Here is a 20,576-nt window from a genome sequence, read left to right as displayed (position 1 = left end):
AACAGACATTCTCAACCTTGACAGTACATCAGAAAGGCCTGGGGAGTCTGTTAACCTACTCTATAGGTGGGTCTCATTCTCAGAGTTTCCTATATGGTAGATCTGGGCTAAGGACCAAAGTATTTGCATTTCTAGTAAGTTTCCAGGTGATGCTGAGCCTGCTAATCCAGGAATTACACTTCAAGAACGAGCAACCTTGAATTTTAGTATGGATCTCAAAGAGGTGGAAAATATGGTGGGTGTAGGACAGTAGCACATCCCTCTTGCAGGACACCTACTATGGATGGATGATCTTTAGAAACTTGGGTTTTAAGAGAGATTTTGAACTATGTAAATGTCATCCACCACTCAGTACCAAATATTCTACATCTTTTAGGGGAAGCAAAGCCAAGTAAGGAAATCCTTTCATTTCCACTTTTGATTAGAGGGCTTCTTTTAGTTTTTCTTGAACTTTACCTGGTAGAAAATAACATTAATTTTAGGTAAATTAAAACTTCACGTATCTCAAATGAAGCCTTGAGTTTTTTTAGTATTAATAATTCCACAGTATATCATTTAGAAGTCTCTAAACATAGACAAATAAAATTCCACGGTTACAGGTATCAAATTGTTGCACACCGAAAACCCAATTTTTAAAATGTTGAAATCCTATGTATTCTCAGGCAAATGCAGACCACAGGAAAACCACACTTGTCTTTCATTGTTTTTTTTTTTTTCTCTAAAGTTAGGGAATAAACAACTGCTAACTCTGTATATTGATTTATGACAGGATATTTATTTCCATCAATCAAAAAACTTACTCTAAGAAGTGAATATCTTAAAATAGTAAAAGACTTAGCTTCATAAAATACGTATTATAAATGTACTTCACACATTTGTTTTTATAATCCTTCTAATACACTTAAATTAGTCTATTTAAAATAGCTATTTAAAAAAGTTATTTTGGTTTTGGTAGTAAGGATTTGAAGTAATATATATGTGATTTTTATTTTTTATGTAAACATTATTTTTTCGAAGAGTTTTGAAAAACTCTGCTAACTTAATTTTATTGGGCCCTATAAAATACGCAAGAATCTATCCATTCTTAGTAATGTTTTCTCCTGCTATGCTTCTTTTTTCTTTTTTTCTACAAAAACAGAAAGACAAATGCAGTGTCTAGTCAAATGCAACGCTCCTTCAGATTTATTAGAAAAGCAGGTAAGAGAGTAGAAAAATGCAGCAATATATATTGTTTCATTGCCCTAATTTCATTTAGGTTTTTCAACTAGTACAGAACTTTCATAACTAACATACAATAAAAAGGGAGTTAGCTTTTCTGCTATAATAAAAATCTTTGACTCTAAAACATCTATTTTGAGCATTTTCTAAATAACACAGCATATGACATTTTCTGAAAGTAAAGATATGCATAGATGTCAAGTTTTATGAAATACTTTTAATAAGCACAGGAGTAAGCAGAAGTTCAGTAAAATTAGGACATGTCTAATGAAGCTCACTTATAAAATTACATTGATTTTCATCTATCTTGGTGTTCTCATGAAATTTTTTCACATGAAATATTTGAGATCTGAAACAAGATAAGAAAATTTAACTGTATATCTTCCTCAATACTGATTTAATTCTAGAAAAACCATTCATAACTATTAACTTATTAGTTGACAATTAACTGACAAGTTATATTAAATAAATTCATGAAATACAATATTTTATTAACAAATGAAATTTGTAAGCATTCTGATAGAGTGTCACACATTTCATCAATCACACGATTAACATTTAATTTTGGGAGTAAACAGAATGATTTTGAATTGCCTAACTAAACCAAAAGTCAAAGTTTCTCTGAGCTAAACTCTAACGATATTTTGAAAATATTTTAAATAGCCAAAACTGGTTAATACAAATTTATTTCCCAAATTTCTAATAATTTTTCTAATGCTTTTAAAGTATCTTCTCTTGCTAAGATATCTACCTGTGGACATTAATTATTACATTTTTGAGTGTAGGTACAAATTGTTCTTGGAGCAATTAAAAATCATTGGCTGAAATTTAATTTACATATGTTCGGTTGTCTTCATATTTCTTTTCACTTGCTTAATTATGGAAAAGGAAATTTATATCTGAACATAAAAGTACAATTAAAGTTAAGGTTCAGTTAATGATTTTTCATTGCTCCAAGAACATTTTGTACCTACATTCAAGAATGTAACTTATGATAAATGTCCAAATTTATATTTTAAAATTTTAGAACTGATATTATCATCAGAGCAAACTGTACATCAGAAAACGAAAATTGCATGACCATAGAAATATTTTATAATGATTATACAAATTGTATATTATGGATACCCTGTAAAATAAAACCTGATTTATTAAAATCACTTTTTCTTTTGATCCAATATCCAGTTTCATATCAAGAAGCACCTTTAATTTGGAACTGAGAATAAGAAGACTAGTCCCAACATTTTTTTAAAAGCCACTCATTTTTAAAAATAGTTAACTAGTTAATAGACTTTTTTAAGTCTTTGTGTTTTCTGGATGAGAAATTTCCATACTGTTATTGTTTATAGATTTATAGAGTTTGCCACAAATGGCTATGAAAATGCTATTTAAATACATAGTTTCTTTTTAGATTAATAAAATATACTATCCTGTTAAAATGTTTTACATTCAAAATTATTTCTGAATGTGTGCATTCATTTTTTCATTATTCCACAAATGTTTGGTAAGTGTTGCAGTAATAGATTTCATTTTTTCTCTTTTTTTTTTGAGACAGAGTTTTGTTCTTGTTGCCCGGGCTGGAGTACAATGGCACAATCTCAGCTCACCGCAACCTCCGCCTCCCAGGTTCAAGCGATTCTCCTGCCTCAGCCTCCCGAGTAGCTGGGATTACAGTCATGCACCACCACGTCCGGCTAATTTCTTGTATTTTTAGTAGAGACGGGGTTTCTCATAAACATTCTAGTCCCTAATTCTGACTGCCCATTTTCTTAAAGTAACTATAAATTTAGGTTGAGTCTTAACTATTAATACAGATGGTAATTCAATTTTGGGCATATTCAAGGTGCTAATCTCTGTATATCAGAGTTGCAGCCTAATGCCATCAGGGCTAGTTGTCCAAATGCTTGGAGATGGCAGGTGGCAACTACAGATAAGGTGGGCCTATGCCAAACTCAAGAGTGAATGTTTTTGCTAACGTATTTATGTTTTTAAAATGTTAGTAGTAAGCCATATTGAGCAAATGAAACATATTTGTGAGCCTAAGTCAACCCAGGAACCTTGGGGTTGTAATTCTTTCATGGAAATCTTTTCAGGTAATCTTCGTAAAATCTCTGCCCCTCAAGTTTGCTGTGAGCTTGTTCTGGTCCTTATCTTTCCAATAATCCTAGAAGTTGAAGGGACCTGATAACAAATCCACATGGGCAGAGGTCCAAGGACCGAGCTCTGAAGGATCCTGAAAGAAAACAATGCTGGGAGCACTGCTCTGAGGAGTACAAAAGTGTAAAAGAGAAATGAGCTTAATCACCAAACTGAAGACTGCACTGACGAATACTTAAAAGTCCTTTTTAAACCACTCAGGTGGACAGAATGCAATTATCTGGCCCCAAAGAAAATATTTCTAAGAACATAATTCTCCCCAAGATTTTGAAGAAAATATTTAATTCATAAATCTACAACACAAATTCATCTTTCATTGGCCTCTATAATACCCAGCTTTCCCAAATGTTCTTCCACAGCACAAAAAGTAACATCAGTTTTCAAATACAAGGTGCAAGAAAGTATACAGTACAGTCATGACTAGGGCAATATATACATGCACCTAAAAGAGAATTAACAAACAAAACCTTGATTTCTAGAGAACACGGAAGTTATACCAGACAAGGAGAATGTAGGGGAATCTCATATTTATAGTACCCTTACCTATACATGATGAAGTTTACCTCCATAAACAAAAACATTAGCAGATGCTGCTAACATTCTGCATGTAATAAACTCCTACTTATGCATCTGTGGATATTACACTGTTAAAAGGCACATTTATTTCTTGACGCATGTCTTTGCTAATGTCCTAAATTTGGGTTCCAGTTGATCTAGAAACTCCAGTCCCTCTTCTTCCTGCCGGTCGCTGCAGCACCCTACTGAGCCGGCCAGAGAACCTTTGCCTTCATAGTTATACGAACGAACGTAGTCTTCACAATGTTTATGCTCCTCATCTTGTCCACACAAATACACCTTCTGTATCAAAAAAGAGCACATTTTATTATTTTTTTAAAAAACACCTGAACATATTAGCAGAAAAATGATGTCTTTGATTTACCTTTTACTGTTTAATTTTTAATCAGTGTGTGTCCTCTAATCGATTCCTATATATAAAAAATGCACAGGATTGGTCTGTATTATAGTCACTCTTAAAATATAGCAAATAAATAAATGCTTCTAGTGAGCACATTTAGAAAAATTAAGACTACACATATATCACACAACTCATTTATAATTTTCCATTTGAACATAAAACATGTATATTTGAAATTTATCTTTGTAGCTTCTTCACATATTTGAAGAAAACCAATATAGGCTATGATTCCTATGTTTATACACTACTATATAACTGTGATAGTGTAATATATTAAACTGGCTAACATCAAACCTATACTGATTAATCTGAACATAAAACAAAACAAGGAACTAAAACTCAAAATAAAAGCTCAACAATTTATCTGGTTGATTTTGATAGCCAGGACTTCATAACCACACAAAGAACTCAAGCACACTGAGAAATGTTTGTAATTTATGATCCATTCATTCCTATATAATAAATATTTCACTCTAGGTGGTTTTTCTGTTAATTTTTAGGGAAGAAGCTGTCAACTTTTTATCCTTTGTAAACACATCTACATATGGCACTCCTAGATAAACTTTCGTAAACTGTTTCTCTTTGGGTTTAAACCAGACATCCACATCTATGATAATCCAACATTTAAAAGATGTTGACTTCCAGGTATATGAGGAGTAAAACTTTTGGGAAATTCTGATTTATAACTAGCATTTAACTTCCATGTAATATGACCTCGAAGACAGTGGCACTTACTTCGCCAAGCCGAGGTTGAGTGAAACTCTGCCAGTCTGTGTACGCGTATCTGCCAGTATCTCCCTGCCCTACTCCCTTGACGGACTCCAAGGTCTGATGTCCACCTCCTTTGCTGGAATCCAAAGTGTAGCCTCCTTTGACCATCTCAAAACTTTGCTGTGTTTTGATTCCCTGGCCACCAACAGTACCAACAGACATGCTTGTGTCACAAATGTTGGATGTCTGCATGGGGAGTCTAATATTTGCCTCCTGAAAGTAAAATTAGAGTGATAAAGTGAATTTGAAAAATGGAAACTAACCATTCATTTTCATTTTTTTCACCATAGGCAAATCACTTTCCTGCTGTGCCTCTCAGTTCCTCATACATAAAATCAGAATAATAGTATCACAGGTGTGATGGGTTGAACTGAGTCCCCTAAAAATTCATATGTCCTAACCCTCAGTGACTCAGAACGTGAACTTATTTGGAAATAGGGTCATTGTAGATGCAATTAGTTAAGATGAGGTTATATGGGATTAAAGTAGGTCCCTAAGCTAATACAACCAGTATCCTTATAAAAAGGGGACATTTGGACACAGACATGCACACAGGGAGAACACCATATGAAGATCTAATTTACACTGCCATAAGCCAGGGAATTGGCAGAATCTAGGAAAGGGTCCTGGAACAGATCTCTCCCCACTTCCTTCAGAGGGAGCATGGACCTGCCAACACCTTGATCTCTGATTTCTAGTCTCCGGATCTGTGAAACAATCCTTTTCTATTGTTTAAGTCACTCAGTTTGTTGTGACAACCCTAGTCCTGTAGAATTGGGAGGTTTAAAGGATTTAAAACATTGAGGATACTTGAAACTCTGCTTAGCATAGTAAGTGCTCAATAAACTTTAGTGATATTATCACTGACATTGTTGTGTAATAATCTGTCATCATTTGTTCACCATACAATTCAAAGGGATGTGAAATCTGATTTACCGTTACTTCTTCTCCAGGTCCTTCAGTATTTGATACAATTAAATTTTGCTGGGCTATGTCTTCTGGAAAACATTTCTTGACTGTTCTCTTAGCAGTGACACAGAAACATGTAAACAGAATACCTAAAAAGCAAAAAAGATCAAAGTAAAACACAGACATTAAATCATTTGATTACATGATTTTTTTAAAAGTCTTCTTGCATATGTCTCAAAAAATTCATTCCACAAATTGAGTTCTTTAGGTCACAAGATTTAAAAACAGAATATTTTTAAAATGTATTTATACTATTTGTAGCTTAAAGAGAGAAATAATACTCTCTTCCCAGGTCCAGAATTAACTTATGTGTGTCTTTTATTTCTTCTACGTTGAAATGGTAACTTCATCTAACTGAAATTTAAGATAGCATCATTAGTAGTTAAAATCACACAGAACACACTTAAAGGGCTTAGAATAACAAGACAAAGAACATTAGGCATAAATACAAACAAGAAAGGCAATTACATAAAATTGGTGTCCAGTTTCAAAAGTGTACATCAACTAATAAAGTGCTAAGAGGAATATCCAGTTTAATCTGAAACTCAGATCAATGAATTAGGATACAGTAAAGATTATAGGAAAAGTTCGTAAATGCAAACGGGTTCTTTAGAGTCAGAGGAGAGAGTAAGAAAAAGAAAAGGAAAGGAAGAAAGAAACAGAAAGAAAGAGAGAGAAAAAGGCAGACTTAATTAAGCGTGGACAATATTTCTATTACTTTTGTACCTCCAAATAACAGTTTGCAAAATCTTAGCATCCTTTGCCTGTATTGCTTTTCCTCAGTGGCTCATGTGACCATTTTCCACTCATGGAAGTCTTACAATGATGCTAAATCACTTCATTAATAATATGGAACATAAATATCTGAGTAAATTTTGGAATAGCTCTGTTTTCACAAATTCTTTTTCTATGTGTGTATTCCCTACATAAACCTGGCTGGTTCAAAGACTATATTATTTTATATGGATGGAATCTTAATAGTTTTATCCAGCTTCTTCATTTTACACATGGAAAAATGAGTTCAAAAAAGAGGAAATAATTTACCCACTGTCTCACAGATAATTATTGAAGAACTAAGGCTACCACCTCTGAAACTTACTTTAAATTTAATCTGCTGTTACTGATATGTTTCTTCTATCACTCAAAGCACCAAGACATAAAATAGATACAATATTTTTAAAAGAACACGTTTCCCAAAGGCATTAATATAAAAAACTTCCATGTTTTAAAAATATTAGATAAAATTTTAGCTAACTCATTCTAGATAATGATAATATACTTACATAATAACAATACAGAACCCAACACCATAGCAAGAATAGCCCATCTTCCAAGTATTACATTTGGTCTAACGTCTCTTGCACTTTTATCGTTCATTCTACACTCAGATGGAGTTGAACAGTCACATACTCTCACTGTTAACACATGTGTTGCAACTAAACCGTGCCTGTCTTTTATTTGAATAGGCACAGAATAAGAGTTATAATCAAGATTTTGTCGTTGGCGAAGAATGGCTGTTTTACCTAGGGAAAAAAAGAGAGAATATATACAGATAGGATGTTTAGATAGCAATATTATTCTTACTTGATGTTCTCAGTGGACGGGAATCAATTTAGAATATAAACCCTAATTTTTCGTTTTTTTTTTTTTAATTTTTGATTTCTCAGAAGAGCCAGAAAAGTAATTTATGTTGCTTTATGCTGATATTAAACTAATCTATACTTAATATGCTGCTCAAATGTTAATTAGAAAGGGACTTACATGTTTTCTTAAAGGATATTCAGAACAAGAGTCTAAGCTCACCATAATGGCATCAATTTTTTTTTTTTTTAAAAAACAAGGTATTGTTGTTTTTAGGGTTAATAAAATAATTTCCTTAAATAAATGTATATTTATTATGATAAACTAAGGTGAAAGGACCATCACCAATCTGAAGTCCCTACTGACTATAACATTTAGCATAATTACATACCATCCTTTTGTTCTAGATTCCAGTTTTTACTGGCAGACTTATCCAGAAAGAATTGAAAAGGTGGTCCATTTTCAGGTCCATCTGGATCTACAGGTTCCAGAACAGCAAAATCCTTATTATTCTGACAAATGGTCACTTCTTTATCAATTTGAGGTGGGTGATCATTGTAATCATCCAAATGAACTACTAATGTTCCAGTGCAAGATCGGCCAACTAAGATAAATTAAAAATAGGTTATTTCTTCACATGAAAATGCATTTATTTTCAACAATTTATAAAATACACAGTTGACATCTGCTTTCTACTAGCTGTCTGAGCTTGAGTTTGTATACATGCTTCCCGGATTTCAGACATCAAGGCTACAAAATAGGGACACGTCATTTTTCTTTGAAGACTAGGGCTGAATCAGATAATTTCTTCAGGTACTTTTCAGAATTAAAAGGTAGAACGTCACTACAGAATGACCTGTTGAAAATCAAATGGATGTCTTAAATCCTTCTTTATGCAGTGTATATATTCATCCTTTTACATTTGGTTATCAATCACTTTCTCGGCTTCCTCATTGCATCATATACTTTTTGCCCAAACCTTGAAAACTTCTTTAGAAATGCACTAGGTGTTTCCCTTCCTGTCTGCTTTGTAGGTTGCCACTCCTAGGAATACTTTTCTCCTCTTCTTTGCCAGGGAACATGCTATTATCTTCAAGAATCTACTCAAATGTCACCTCCTCATGAAACTTGTGACTTCCACAGACAATGGCAGCCATATTCCAGTGCTTCCTCAGAACCCTTTGCTAATACCTTGGCTCACACACTGAACTGCAAAAATAGCATAGTAAGTTGTATTCACCTTGAGAGCCTAGTGATTTGCCCAGTACTTCCCAGCTAACTATAACTTTATACTAACACATTGAACATAATGCAGTTCCTATTTTAACTTTATACTAACACATTGAATATAATGCAGTTCCTATTTTTATACTTGAAAACGTTGAATTGAATAAGCCAGAAAAATAAGTTTTCATCTCTGCCCTAATGCCATTCATATGTTCTTGACAACAGGAACTGTCTCATACTCACCTGTTGATTGCCACTATTAATGGCCTAAGACTTCACACATAGTATTTTTAGTTAAAATAGTGCCCATTATATGTGTTTAAGAGATAATGAAATTCAGAAACATGTCAAATCCCACCATTTGTCAAAGGATAATAAACTATAATAAATGATAAGATATCAAAATTGAAATAAACCGAAAGGTAATTGATGCAGTTTTTCATGTTTTTGCTTTAAATATTGGTCCACATTCTGAAACACGTCTGTTGAATTTATCATAAAGACTACTATAACTCCCATGCAAATATAATTTATTTTTCTTTTTTTTTTTTTTTTTTTTTGAGACGGAGTCTGGCTCTGTCGCCAGGGCTGGAGTGCAGTGGCCGGATCTCAGCTCACTGCAAGCTCCGCCCCCCGGGTTTACGCCATTCTCCTGCCTCAGCCTCCCGAGTAGCTGGGACTACAGGCGCCCGCCGCCTCGCCCGGCTAGTTTTTTGTATTTTTTAGTAGAGACGGGGTTTCACCGTGTTCGCCAGGATGGTCTCGATCTCCTGACCTAGTGATCCGCCCGTCTCGGCCTCCAAAGTGCTGGGATTACAGGCTTGAGCCACCGCGCCCGGCCCAATTTATTTTTCTTTTTAATTTGAAATAACCCTGAGTCATATCATGTAGTGTATTTCAGGAAAGTTTTTTTCTGGTGAATAACTACAAAATTAATTTATTCAGTGATTTTTAAACTAATTGTTTAAATAAACTAACTACTATTTATGCCTATTTTAAAACTATCTGAACAAGTTTAAAAATATCCAGAAATAAAACAGAGATATAGCTATTAGGAGAAGAAATGTACAATAGCATATAAATACTTTGAGACTGCCAGAAAACAGCAAATAAATTTGAATATAAGTAACAACTTTAAAATCAGCAAACTAACAAAGAAATGAATAATGTGAAAAAGAGGGCTTTATAAAGTAAAAAATTTAGTTACATGCACTACAGATGAGTTGATATATATAGTATAATTTCACCTTTTAAAATTTAAGCAGAAAGCCTTTCTCTTTGTAGAAAAATGGTGAGAAAACACACTTTAAAAATCCAATAAGGCCGGGTGCGGTGGCTCAAGCCTGTAATCCCAGCACTTTGGGAGGCCGAGACGGGCGGATCACGAGGTCAGGAGATCGAGACCATCCTGGCTAACACGGTGAAACCCGTCTCTGCTAAAAAATACAAAAAACTAGCCGGGTGCGGTGGCGGGTGCCTGTAGTCCCAACTACTCGGGAGGCTGAGGCAGGAGAATGGCGTGAACCCGGGAGGCGGAGCTTGCAGTGAGCTGAGATCGGGCCACTGCACTCCAGCCTGGGCGGCAGAGCCAGACTCTGTCTCAAAAAAAAAAATAAAATAAAAATAAAAATAAAAATAAAAATAAAAATCCAATAAAATGTGGTAATTATAGGAATATAAATCAAGATTTATTTAATCACATATTCAACCAACATTTATCCCATAACTTACTCTTTTCTATTGCAGTCTCTGTTTTAAGCATGTTGATAAAAACAGAGTGAAAGATGCTTGAAACTATTTACATGGAAGGCAATCAAAGCTAAAGCTGAGAAGGTCTTAGAACAGGGGTGTCCAAAATTTTGCCTTCCCTGGGCCACACTGAAAACAGAATTGTCTTGGGCCACACATAAAATACACTAACACCAATGATAGCTGATGAGCTAAAAAATATATGTTGCAAGCAAATCTTACAATGTTTCAAGAAAGCTTGTGAATTTTTGTTGGGTCACATTCAAAGCCATGCTGGGCTGCATGCTGCCTGCAGGCCACAGGTTGGACAAGCTTGTCTTAGAAGATATCAAAAATTACAAGAGGTTGATGGTTAGTTTTTATTTTACCCCTGGGAAGAGCTAAACAGCCAAAAATAAGTAATTACTGATAATAGCTGAGCATGGTGAAAGGTCATTGGGTGCGTTTATTTACTTCTAAAACTTACCATAAATTAAGCACATAAGCAAATGCCAAGTATAAATGAGTAAGAAACATCACAAACACAGAGCTAGAAAGTACACCTTGGGTTAACTAAAAATCTTCATAACATTTCAACAGCAATTCTGAAAAGCAGTAGTTTTTTCATTGCTACTCAAATGTTTCAGTAACTAGAATCACTACATTATAAATCAGCCTATTCTATAAATTTTAAAATTGTTAAAAGATTTAAATTTTTACTTACTAAGCTACAATATGCCTCCTAATAATTTCCTATAATTTGCTCATGTTCTTTTTGGACTATCCATGCAAAACGTTTGCCACTTCTACATGACAACCCTTAAATATTTGTTATCTTAAGAAAATCCTTTTTGCAGAAGGGAAGAATAAAGAAGCACTTAGTAAATGTTTAATCTCAATTTTCTACATTAAAACCAGTTTTTCCAAGTGCTAATTATGTCCCTAGAATTGTAAAGCTTTTTGTAGTGAAATTTATAACCTGGAGATTCATAGGACTCTCAAACAACAAAGGAATGACAAATATCAGCACCTGCACTGTGTGTACGTATACCACATTTTCTGCCAGATACTTGGAAAGGGATGGTTTACAAAGAAAAACAGTCTTTCTACAAAATTGAACTCATAATTAATCTCGTTAAGAGAACAGGATATACATGAGAAACAATGAAAGCAGCCTTTTCTACAGAAGCTACACCATATATGATAATTGTTATTCCCAGGTCAAAAGGTGTTTAGAGAAGAACTGAATCCAGACTAATGGAAACAATCAAAAACCTTGTCATTGCCATTTATTTGAAGAAGTTAAGGGACCTGAATTTCAGACAGGAGGAGCAATGCTACTCTAGGTGGAAGGCATGTAAAACAGTGCTTTCTCGACTGACAGCCTGACTGACAGAGGATTGACACAAGAAAGAAAGTTGGATTCTAAGAAAAGTAGAAGAATACCTAGATTATCATCCAGGAATATTCATGAGCATCAGAGCAAAGTGTGTGTGTGTGTGTGTGTGTGTGTGTGTGTGTATTAAAGTTCAAAGAAACAAAATCCTTCATATCACTATATGGTTTTTCACTAAAATGTGTAACATCCTTATCTTTACTTTTTCTTAAGCACACCCAGGTTATCTTATAGCCATGGAATATAAATTTGTTGAAGTTTGCTTTTTATTTTCTTACACTATGATGACTGTGCTTATAGACATTGTCTTTTAGCACCAAAAAACAAAATTAATTTTTAAATACTGTGTTCTCCATAATTTTCTCTGCTTCAGACATTATTTTATTTTTAAAAAATTACACCTCTGCATTTCTGTAATCTCTTCTCTTTCATCCTTAATCTGAGCAGCTCTTAACTGATCTCCACTTCTGATAATATCCGTACATTCTTTATGAGGAAAGTTCTCACACCATAGAATCTCTTGTGAAAATATAATAATTCTATAGTTGATATCATGTAAGAATTTGGCCTTATCTTAACATTCTTAATTTCCATGTCAGCTTGTCTAATACTTAGAACTTAATAGACAAACCAACAGTTGCGGAATAAATGAGTAAACATAAAGTATTCTTTGCAATCATAGAAAAAAATAGGGTATAATATCTGAGAACACATTGTTTGCATTTTGTTATAAAAAAAGTCAAAAGGACAAATAAATAAGCGTGAACATTTTCACTACTGCCAACTTGTGTTAATTACCATGGAATTTGATATGTATTTATTAATACATTCACCCATTCCTTCTAAAGAAATGCAATAGACGCAGTAAAAAAAACTATAGCATTGCTGTTTCAGCTAGTTTGTGTCGAACATCCAGCATATGCAGATAAAAAGAGTGGAAACCTTCTTGGATTAGGCACGTAGTCAAAAGAATAGGCTACGTTATAAAAGCCCAAGTTCATTTATCTTTATTATTTATGGCAATTCGCCACAATTTATGGTAAATTTGTCATCAATATGATAAAATGAAACAGTGTAGCTTCTACTTATATTTTTATCATCCTTTTAATATGTTTCCCATATTTTTATGATGTATACATTAATAGAGTAGAACATGTACATAAATACATATGATAGCAAATATTTAAAAACATTCATAAATATATATTTAAACATACTAACAAGTGGTTTACTGATAGAAATGTGTATGTTCAAAAGAAGTTCCAGATCACTACTTTACTATATTTGGAGGACATTCTTTACAGAATTGATTCTAAAATTGACCTTGGTAAAAGATTGTAAACCACCACAAAAGACTTAAGTCATTGTTTGACCATTCCTTTATAAAATAGGATAAATGATTCGTTCTCCATTAAGAGAAGCTCAGAACAAACTTACTTTGAACCCACCTGTTTTAGGTGTGTTGAACCCTTTCAGCAAGCTCAAATCATAACATATCTAAACCTGTACTTCTGAAAAAAACGGTGATCCTTGAGTATGCCACCATTTCCTCAGCAGAAATTAATAATATAGATCATCTTTTAAATCTTAGACCTTAATTTTAATTGTGATGCAATTACATTTAAATTTATTGTGATATAATTAAGCCTTAAGCTTTGGTCATTCACTACCTCATAGCTTTGCATTATAGATGCACTGGAGCCAAAACTGGGTGATCTCCAATAACATGAATAATAATAATGCAAACACTGTTTGAATTATGTTTTGTCTAGAAATAAACAGATTTCACCCAAGGTTTCCTTAAAAACATATTCTATATTTATACTTTGTCTGTAGAAAATGGCACTCACCTGCATCCACTGCAACAACTGAAATATTGTATTGGTTGTTTTTTACAAATTTGGATTCTCTATCTAGTACTTTTAAAGTTCTCAAGTCGCCAGTGTGTTCATTAATTTCAAACCAGTGATCTTCATCCCCTAACTTCTGATACCTAATTTTTAGAAATCAAATATAAATGGTCAAATCAAAGAAGGGACATGATCTTAAAATCTGTCATTTTGAAAATACAAGAAACATTCCTAATTTTAAAATCAATTTACATAACAATTAAAACTAAGGAGCTTTTTGAAAAGTACATCACCTTAAGCCTTCACCACTGGCTGTTTCCGGGTCCAGCGCTTTGTATCCAAGGAGTTCTTGGCCAGCTGGGAAGCCATCTTGACTCTGAATAACTTTCACTGGAGGGTGGCATTCAGGGCCCTCATCATTGTCTATAATTTTAACGGTGACAGTTGTAGTGCACATTGTAGGAGTTTGTGAGTTCGCTGCTTTAGAGAATTGTGCCTCGTTAACTACACCAACTTTCAAAATAACTTGGCGATTGACTTCATAGTTCAATGGCTGTTAAATAAGCATACCTTAATAAGTCAATATATAACATTATATATAAGGCTTCTAATTTCAAATTTTTCTACAAAGAAATATCATTTTTACATTTAAAATGTAACCCAAAGTTAGGGCTAACACAGTTAAAGACTAATAATTAGCTTCCTAAAGTGACAAACATTGCCAAATGCAAAATTGTTGATTCTTGGATTCAACCCATTTTTCTTCTCATTTTTCTTTTGGAAGATCTTGCCTTCAGCCTTTTTGATTTTAAGTTTAAATATTAACAGAAATGCAAGATAAGTGTATGAAAAAAGTCAGATGATTTCATTGCTTATTATATGGGATAACAGTGACTACTAAATTGTCTTCAAACTAAGTATATAAAATAATTAGATAGAAATTTGGCTATAATACAGCAGTTACTCTATGCCTGAGTCAAAAGATAGAATGATATTTAACAGCACCTTTTCAAAGCACATTAGATTTCAGGCTGTTTAGTTCCTGATGAAAGCGCTTGGTCCTTAATGTGATTGGCTGTGTCCCCACCCAAATCTCAACCAGATTTGTATCTCCCAGAATTCCCACCTGTTGTGGGAGGGACCCAGGGCAAAGCAGTTGAATCATGGGAGCCAGTCTTTCCTGTGCTATTCTCGTGATAGTGAATAAGTCTCACAAGAGTTGATGGGTTTATCAGGGGTTTCTGCTTTTGCTTCTGCCTCATTTTTCTCTTGCTGCTGCCATGTGAGAAGTGCCTTTTGCCTCCCGCCATGATTCTGAGGCCTTCCCAGCCATGTGAAACTGTAAGTCCAATTAAACCTCTCTTTGTTCCCAGTTTCAGGTTTGTCTTTATCAGCCACATGAAAACAAACTAATACAGTCCTAAACTGAATAATTAGAAATAATCCTAAAACAACATTTAAAGGGTGAAAAAAATAAATAAGTAAAGGGGGAAAAAACCTGCAACCAGAAAAGGAAAAGAAATAAAGAAAGAAAAAGTAGATAGTAAAATAATTAAAGAATATTTTCTAAAAATCTTATCAGGAGAACACAATGTCTGCCTGAACCTTCTGAGGACTCACATTGTCTCTAAGAAATTAATGAAGGAAGCTATGTAAGAAGTTAGTGAGAGCTATGGATAGATGGACTAAAAAAAAAATTAGGTCCAGTTAAAGTAATCATCCTAGAAACCAGTAATTGCAATTAAATTTTTAAAATCCAAAGCAATGGCTACCTGGAATACAGGGGGATTAATGGGAAAAGTTGCTGAATATTTAGTGCAATAGTCTCTCTTGCAGAATACATCATAGAAAGGCAAAAATAAAATATAATATGAACATGAAAGGAGTTGAATAGTTGAGGCTTGATTTCAAATGTGATTCTTCCATTTTATTCTTTTGTGTGTTCTTATAAAATACAAATTTGGACAAGTGAGTGTCTAAGACCCCTTCTAAAGCAAATAACTGGTTCAGTATTGAATATTTCTCTGTCTTGGTTTTCTTCATATAAAGAACAATGAGTTTTGTACCTGACATGACTTTCTTCTACAAGAGAAAATTAGGGTAAGAGAATAAGAAAAAAAAAAATTTATATAAACCAATATAAATCATTTGGCCTTGCATTGCAGTATTCTAGTCATATACACATAAGAATTATCTCTTAAAATCAGTGCATGAGTTAGGATATTTTAAAGCATAGCGTGATTATTTTATTTGTTTACCTTGACAACACACAACACTCCTTCATTTGTATTTGGATCTGTGCTAATTTTGAAGTTTCCATTTTCATTTCCTTGTAGGATTGTGTATACAGCCTTTGAGTGAGGAGTGTTTGGCAAATCCTGGTCCTGTACCTTCATTCTTAAAATCTCCACGTCAATTCTGTTTTCTTCTACTTCTGTAATATACTGAAAGAATTGTCCCTTATTATTATCAATTTACAACTTTGACAATGTGGCTTTATATTCTAAAACATCTATTTAAAGAAAAAATAAAGCGATGTGAAAAGCTGCCCTCAATATATTGGGAAACATTTTACAAATTGAATGCGTAGCTTAGTTCTTTCCTCCTATTCATATCTTTTCCATTCTTCAAAGGCTACTCCAAGTCTTACCTTCTGAACTTCTCTGAGATAATTTTCCTAATCATTCTAGAACTCAGATTTGTCTCTTCTCTGAACCTCCACAATATTTACAGTCTATCGTCTTCCATGTTTACACAGTAAGCACTTAATAAATGTTTTACGCTAATATATTAAACACTGAGTACTTGTAGGTAATTATAACATATGTTGGCTTCTAATTTCTGGAAGAATTGTTTTCACACCAATCTTTCCAAATGTACTTTTGATTCACTTGCAAATCTTTAGCAGAAAAGTTTTCCCTTTTTTTTTTGAGACATTAAACAATAGCCCTCCACAAAAAATATCTTACAAAATCGTAAGATATTAAAGACTGAAAGAAGTAGTAAATTGAATCTGTTAGAGATAGAAGGTGAATTCATATAGAAGGATGACAGACACTGGAACGTAATAGACCTAGATTTGAATCATGGTTATTCCTTGTATATGGTTTATTAGTATGAGATCTTGACTTAACAGACTTTCTATTTCCTCATATGAAACATGGGTTAAAATATATCCTCATATATTGTAGGGATTCATATAATAAATTACATGAATATGTCTATCACTGTGCTTGCAAGTTTTTCCTTCTCTGACTTGTGTTCTGGAATAGATTAATGACAAAATGAAAGTTTCTTTCTCAAAAGTTCAGAAAAGGAGAACCATTTCCCAAAACTATGGTCATAAAATATAAACATATATATGTACACATGCACACACACACACATCTATTTTTATATATATCTTATTGTTTACTGCCTAAGGAAAAGTTTGCTCACAGTACAGGAAGAGCTTGTTTGGAGTTGTGAGCCAGCCTGTACTACTGTCTCCATAGGCTAGTTCCTTATTCATCTTAAGAAGTTGAAATGTAAAGGACACCAGAGAGAGAGCCTCTCCTCCTTCACCCTACATAAAAAATTTAATGCCAAGGCATCTGATAGCCGAGCTTAACACCAAAAAAAAAAAAAAAAAAAAAAAAAAAAAAAAAAAAAAAAAGTTGAACACCTGAACACATCTAGGGCTAAGAAGAAGCTCTTCAGTAGCCAAGAGCATGGTTATTTCCCTAGCATCCAGAAATAACTAGTACTTCAATTATTTGTACAGAAATCATATTTTCTCCCTATGTTATTTGTAAGTAGCAGTTATTTAAATCAAACTGTGTGATCTCACAGAGCTACCAAATTCTAGATATGGTTTTTGAAAAAGTAGATAAATCTAGATTAATGAATAGAGAGGTATACTCACAGAAGTTTCTGTGAAAGATGGTGGATTGTCATTTTCATCCTCAAGTGAAATAGTAATTGTTCCTGTATTAAATAAACCGAAAGGCTGACCACCCATGTCTCGCACTTCCATTATTAACTGGTAAGTATCACATTTCTGGAAAAAAAAGAAAAAGTATATTAATGAACACTTTTATTTCCTATAACTTGCAATTCTCACAGCCACTGTTTAGATATGATTATTGTACAAATATTCATATATGTGTGTGTGTGTTTGTGTGTGTGTGTATGTGTGTGTGTATGTGTGTGTGTGTGTGTGTATATATATATATTTTTTTTTTTTGAGATGGCGTCTCGCTCTGTCACCCAGGCTGGAGTGCAGTGGCATGATCTTGGCTCACTGCTACCTCTGCCTCCCAGGTTCAAGCGATTCTCCTGCCTCAGCCTCCAGAGTAGCTGTGATTACAGGCGCCCGCCACCACACCCAGGTAATCTTTGTATTTTTCACAGAGACAGGGTTTTACTGTGTTGCCCAGGCTGGTCACGAATTCCTGAGCTTAGGCAATCTGCCTGCCTTGGCCTGCCAAAGTGCTGGTATTACAGGCGTGAGCCACTGTGCCTGGCCCAAATCTTCTTTTTTACATATAATTTTGTTTAAAAAGAACATAAATAAAAGTACAGAACAAGATATTGGCTGATTGGTACAATGGAAAGGTGATGTGTCTAATATAACATTTAAAAATTTAAAGCTGCTTTATTTATAATTGCCAAAACTTGAAAGCAACCAAGATGTCCTTCAGTAGGTAAATGAGTACATAAACTGGTACATCCAGACAATGAAATATTATTCAGTGCTAAAAAGAAAAGAGCTATCAAGACTTAAAAAGACATGAAAGAAATTTAAAAGCATATTACTAAATGAAAGAAGCCAATCTTAAAAGGCTACATACTATATTATTTCAACTATATAACGTTCTAAAAAAGGGCAAAAGTATAGACAGTAAAAATATCAGTGGTTGTCAGGAATTAAGAGGGAAGAAGCCATCAATAGGAGAAGTACTACAGAAGCACAATAATCCTCAACAGGAGGATTTTAGGGCAGTGAAACCACTCTGGATGATACTATAATGACGGATGCACGTCTTTATACATTTGTTCAAACTCATAGAATATATAGCACCAAGAGTGAACCACAATGTGAGAACTATGGACTTTAGGTAATAATGATGTGTCAACATAAGTGTATCAGTTGTACCAAATATACCACTGTGGGGCAGGATGTTGATAGCAGGGAAGGCTACGTGTGGTTGGGGGGGATAGGGAGTATATGGGAACTGTCTGTATTTTCTTTATTTTGAGACGGAGTCTCGCTTTGTCTCCCAGGCTGGAGTGCAGTTGCGCGATCTCGGCTCACTGCAAGCTCCGCCTCCCGGGTTTACGCCATTCTCCTGCCTCAGCCTCCCGAGTAACTGGGACCACAGGCGCCCACCACTGCGCCCGGCTAATTTTTTTGTGTTTCTAGTAGAGACGGGGTTTCACCGTGTTAGCCAGGATGGTCTCCATCTCCTGACCTCGTGATCCGCCCGCTTCGGCCTCCCAGAGTGCTGGGATTACAGGCGTGAGCCACCACGCCCAGCCTCCGTCGGTACTTTCTACTAAATTATGCTGTGAACCCAAAGCTGCTACACCAAAGTTTATTAATTTAAAAAGTTAAGCATATTGGAGTCAGATAAAATAGTTTTTTAAAAACAAAAATAAAATAAATGTAAAGCAATTTTATCATCAACAGATCAAATCAGATTACTGATTTCAAGAGAGACCCTGTCTAATATATGGTACTTTCCCAACATCTCTGTAAGGACAGAGGACATCTCCAGATAAGCCCTAACCACAGCCTACAGAAGCATGCTGAGACAGGAGGCCAGAGTGGCCATACTGCAACATTCTCTCATTCTCAGTTTAAATGTAGTTGAATGACTGGAAAGTTAATTAATCATCATTACTTCTCTATCCAGAAAAGGTGTAGTTGTGGTGATGACACCGGTATCTGGATGTATGGAGAAATGCTTTGGATGGTCTGGGATTTGTTGTAAGATTTTATATTTCAGACGAGTATGGAGAGTGTCAGGTTCGTCGAGATCTGTGGCAGTCACTTGTCCCACTGAAGTTCCTGTTTAGAAAAATCCAAAAGTGATAAAAATTTCCACTCATATAATTGAATCATAAACAAACTAAAATCAAGGCATTGCTGTAGCAAAGTCTCCCCAAAGCCACAAGTAGATTAGTTTTACTGTTAAGTTAAGGAATGTGAAACTGTTCTAAATGTTTCCAAGCCTCCCTTACTCAGGAACTTCAGTTAGGTAGCTCCTGTGAATAACATGATTTGTATTCTACGTATATGAGAACAGTTCCCACAGTACCTTTAGAAACAGTAGTTCTGAAATTTTTTCTCTCCAAGTTCATGGGCTATTTTTAAATTTAACTTAATTTAATTTTAGATTTGGGGGTACACATGCAGGTTTGTTATAGGGGTATATTGTGTGATACTGAGGTTTGGGCTTCTAAGGATCCCATCACCAGCGTAGTGAATGTGGTACCAAATATGTAGTTTTTCAGCCCCTTCCCTCCTCCTTCCCTCCTACCTTTTGGAATCCCCATTGTTTATTGTTTCCATCTTTGTGTCTATGTGTACCCAATGTGCAACTCTCACTTATAAGTGAGAACATGTGGTATTTAGCTTTCTGTTTCTGTGTTAATTTGCTTCAAATAATGGCCTCCGGCTGCATCTCTGTTGATGCAAAAGACATGATTTTATTATTTT

The 20,576-nt window shown here is 34.4% G+C and overlaps 1 protein-coding gene across 2 annotated transcripts in view; it reads right to left on the bottom strand.

The window, feature by feature from the left end:
* Positions 1-1,065: 1,065 nt before the first annotated feature.
* Positions 1,066-20,576, bottom strand: part of LOC105468109 (desmocollin 1) — a 30,968-nt gene continuing 11,457 nt past the window's right edge. Inside the window, exons 7-17 of one of the 2 annotated variants that reach the window (XM_011718104.3) lie at positions 19,759-19,925; positions 17,778-17,912; positions 16,132-16,317; positions 14,167-14,426; positions 13,874-14,016; positions 8,064-8,276; positions 7,375-7,614; positions 6,059-6,180; positions 5,087-5,335; positions 4,316-4,361; positions 1,066-4,233 (exon numbers count right to left, since the gene is read on the bottom strand). In XM_011718104.3, coding sequence (XP_011716406.2) covers positions 4,326-4,361; positions 5,087-5,335; positions 6,059-6,180; positions 7,375-7,614; positions 8,064-8,276; positions 13,874-14,016; positions 14,167-14,426; positions 16,132-16,317; positions 17,778-17,912; positions 19,759-19,925 — 1,751 coding nt within the window. In that variant the 3' untranslated portion in view covers positions 1,066-4,233; positions 4,316-4,325. The remainder of the gene's footprint in view (positions 4,234-4,315; positions 4,362-5,086; positions 5,336-6,058; positions 6,181-7,374; positions 7,615-8,063; positions 8,277-13,873; positions 14,017-14,166; positions 14,427-16,131; positions 16,318-17,777; positions 17,913-19,758; positions 19,926-20,576) is intronic. The other variant, XM_011718094.3, reaches the window with a different exon arrangement.

This window comes from Macaca nemestrina, chromosome 19, assembly GCF_043159975.1.
Source record: "Macaca nemestrina isolate mMacNem1 chromosome 19, mMacNem.hap1, whole genome shotgun sequence".
Lineage (NCBI taxonomy): Eukaryota > Metazoa > Chordata > Mammalia > Primates > Cercopithecidae > Macaca > Macaca nemestrina.
The sequence above is the reverse complement of the archived record's forward strand: the minus strand, read 5'-3'. Positions and strand labels throughout refer to the sequence as shown.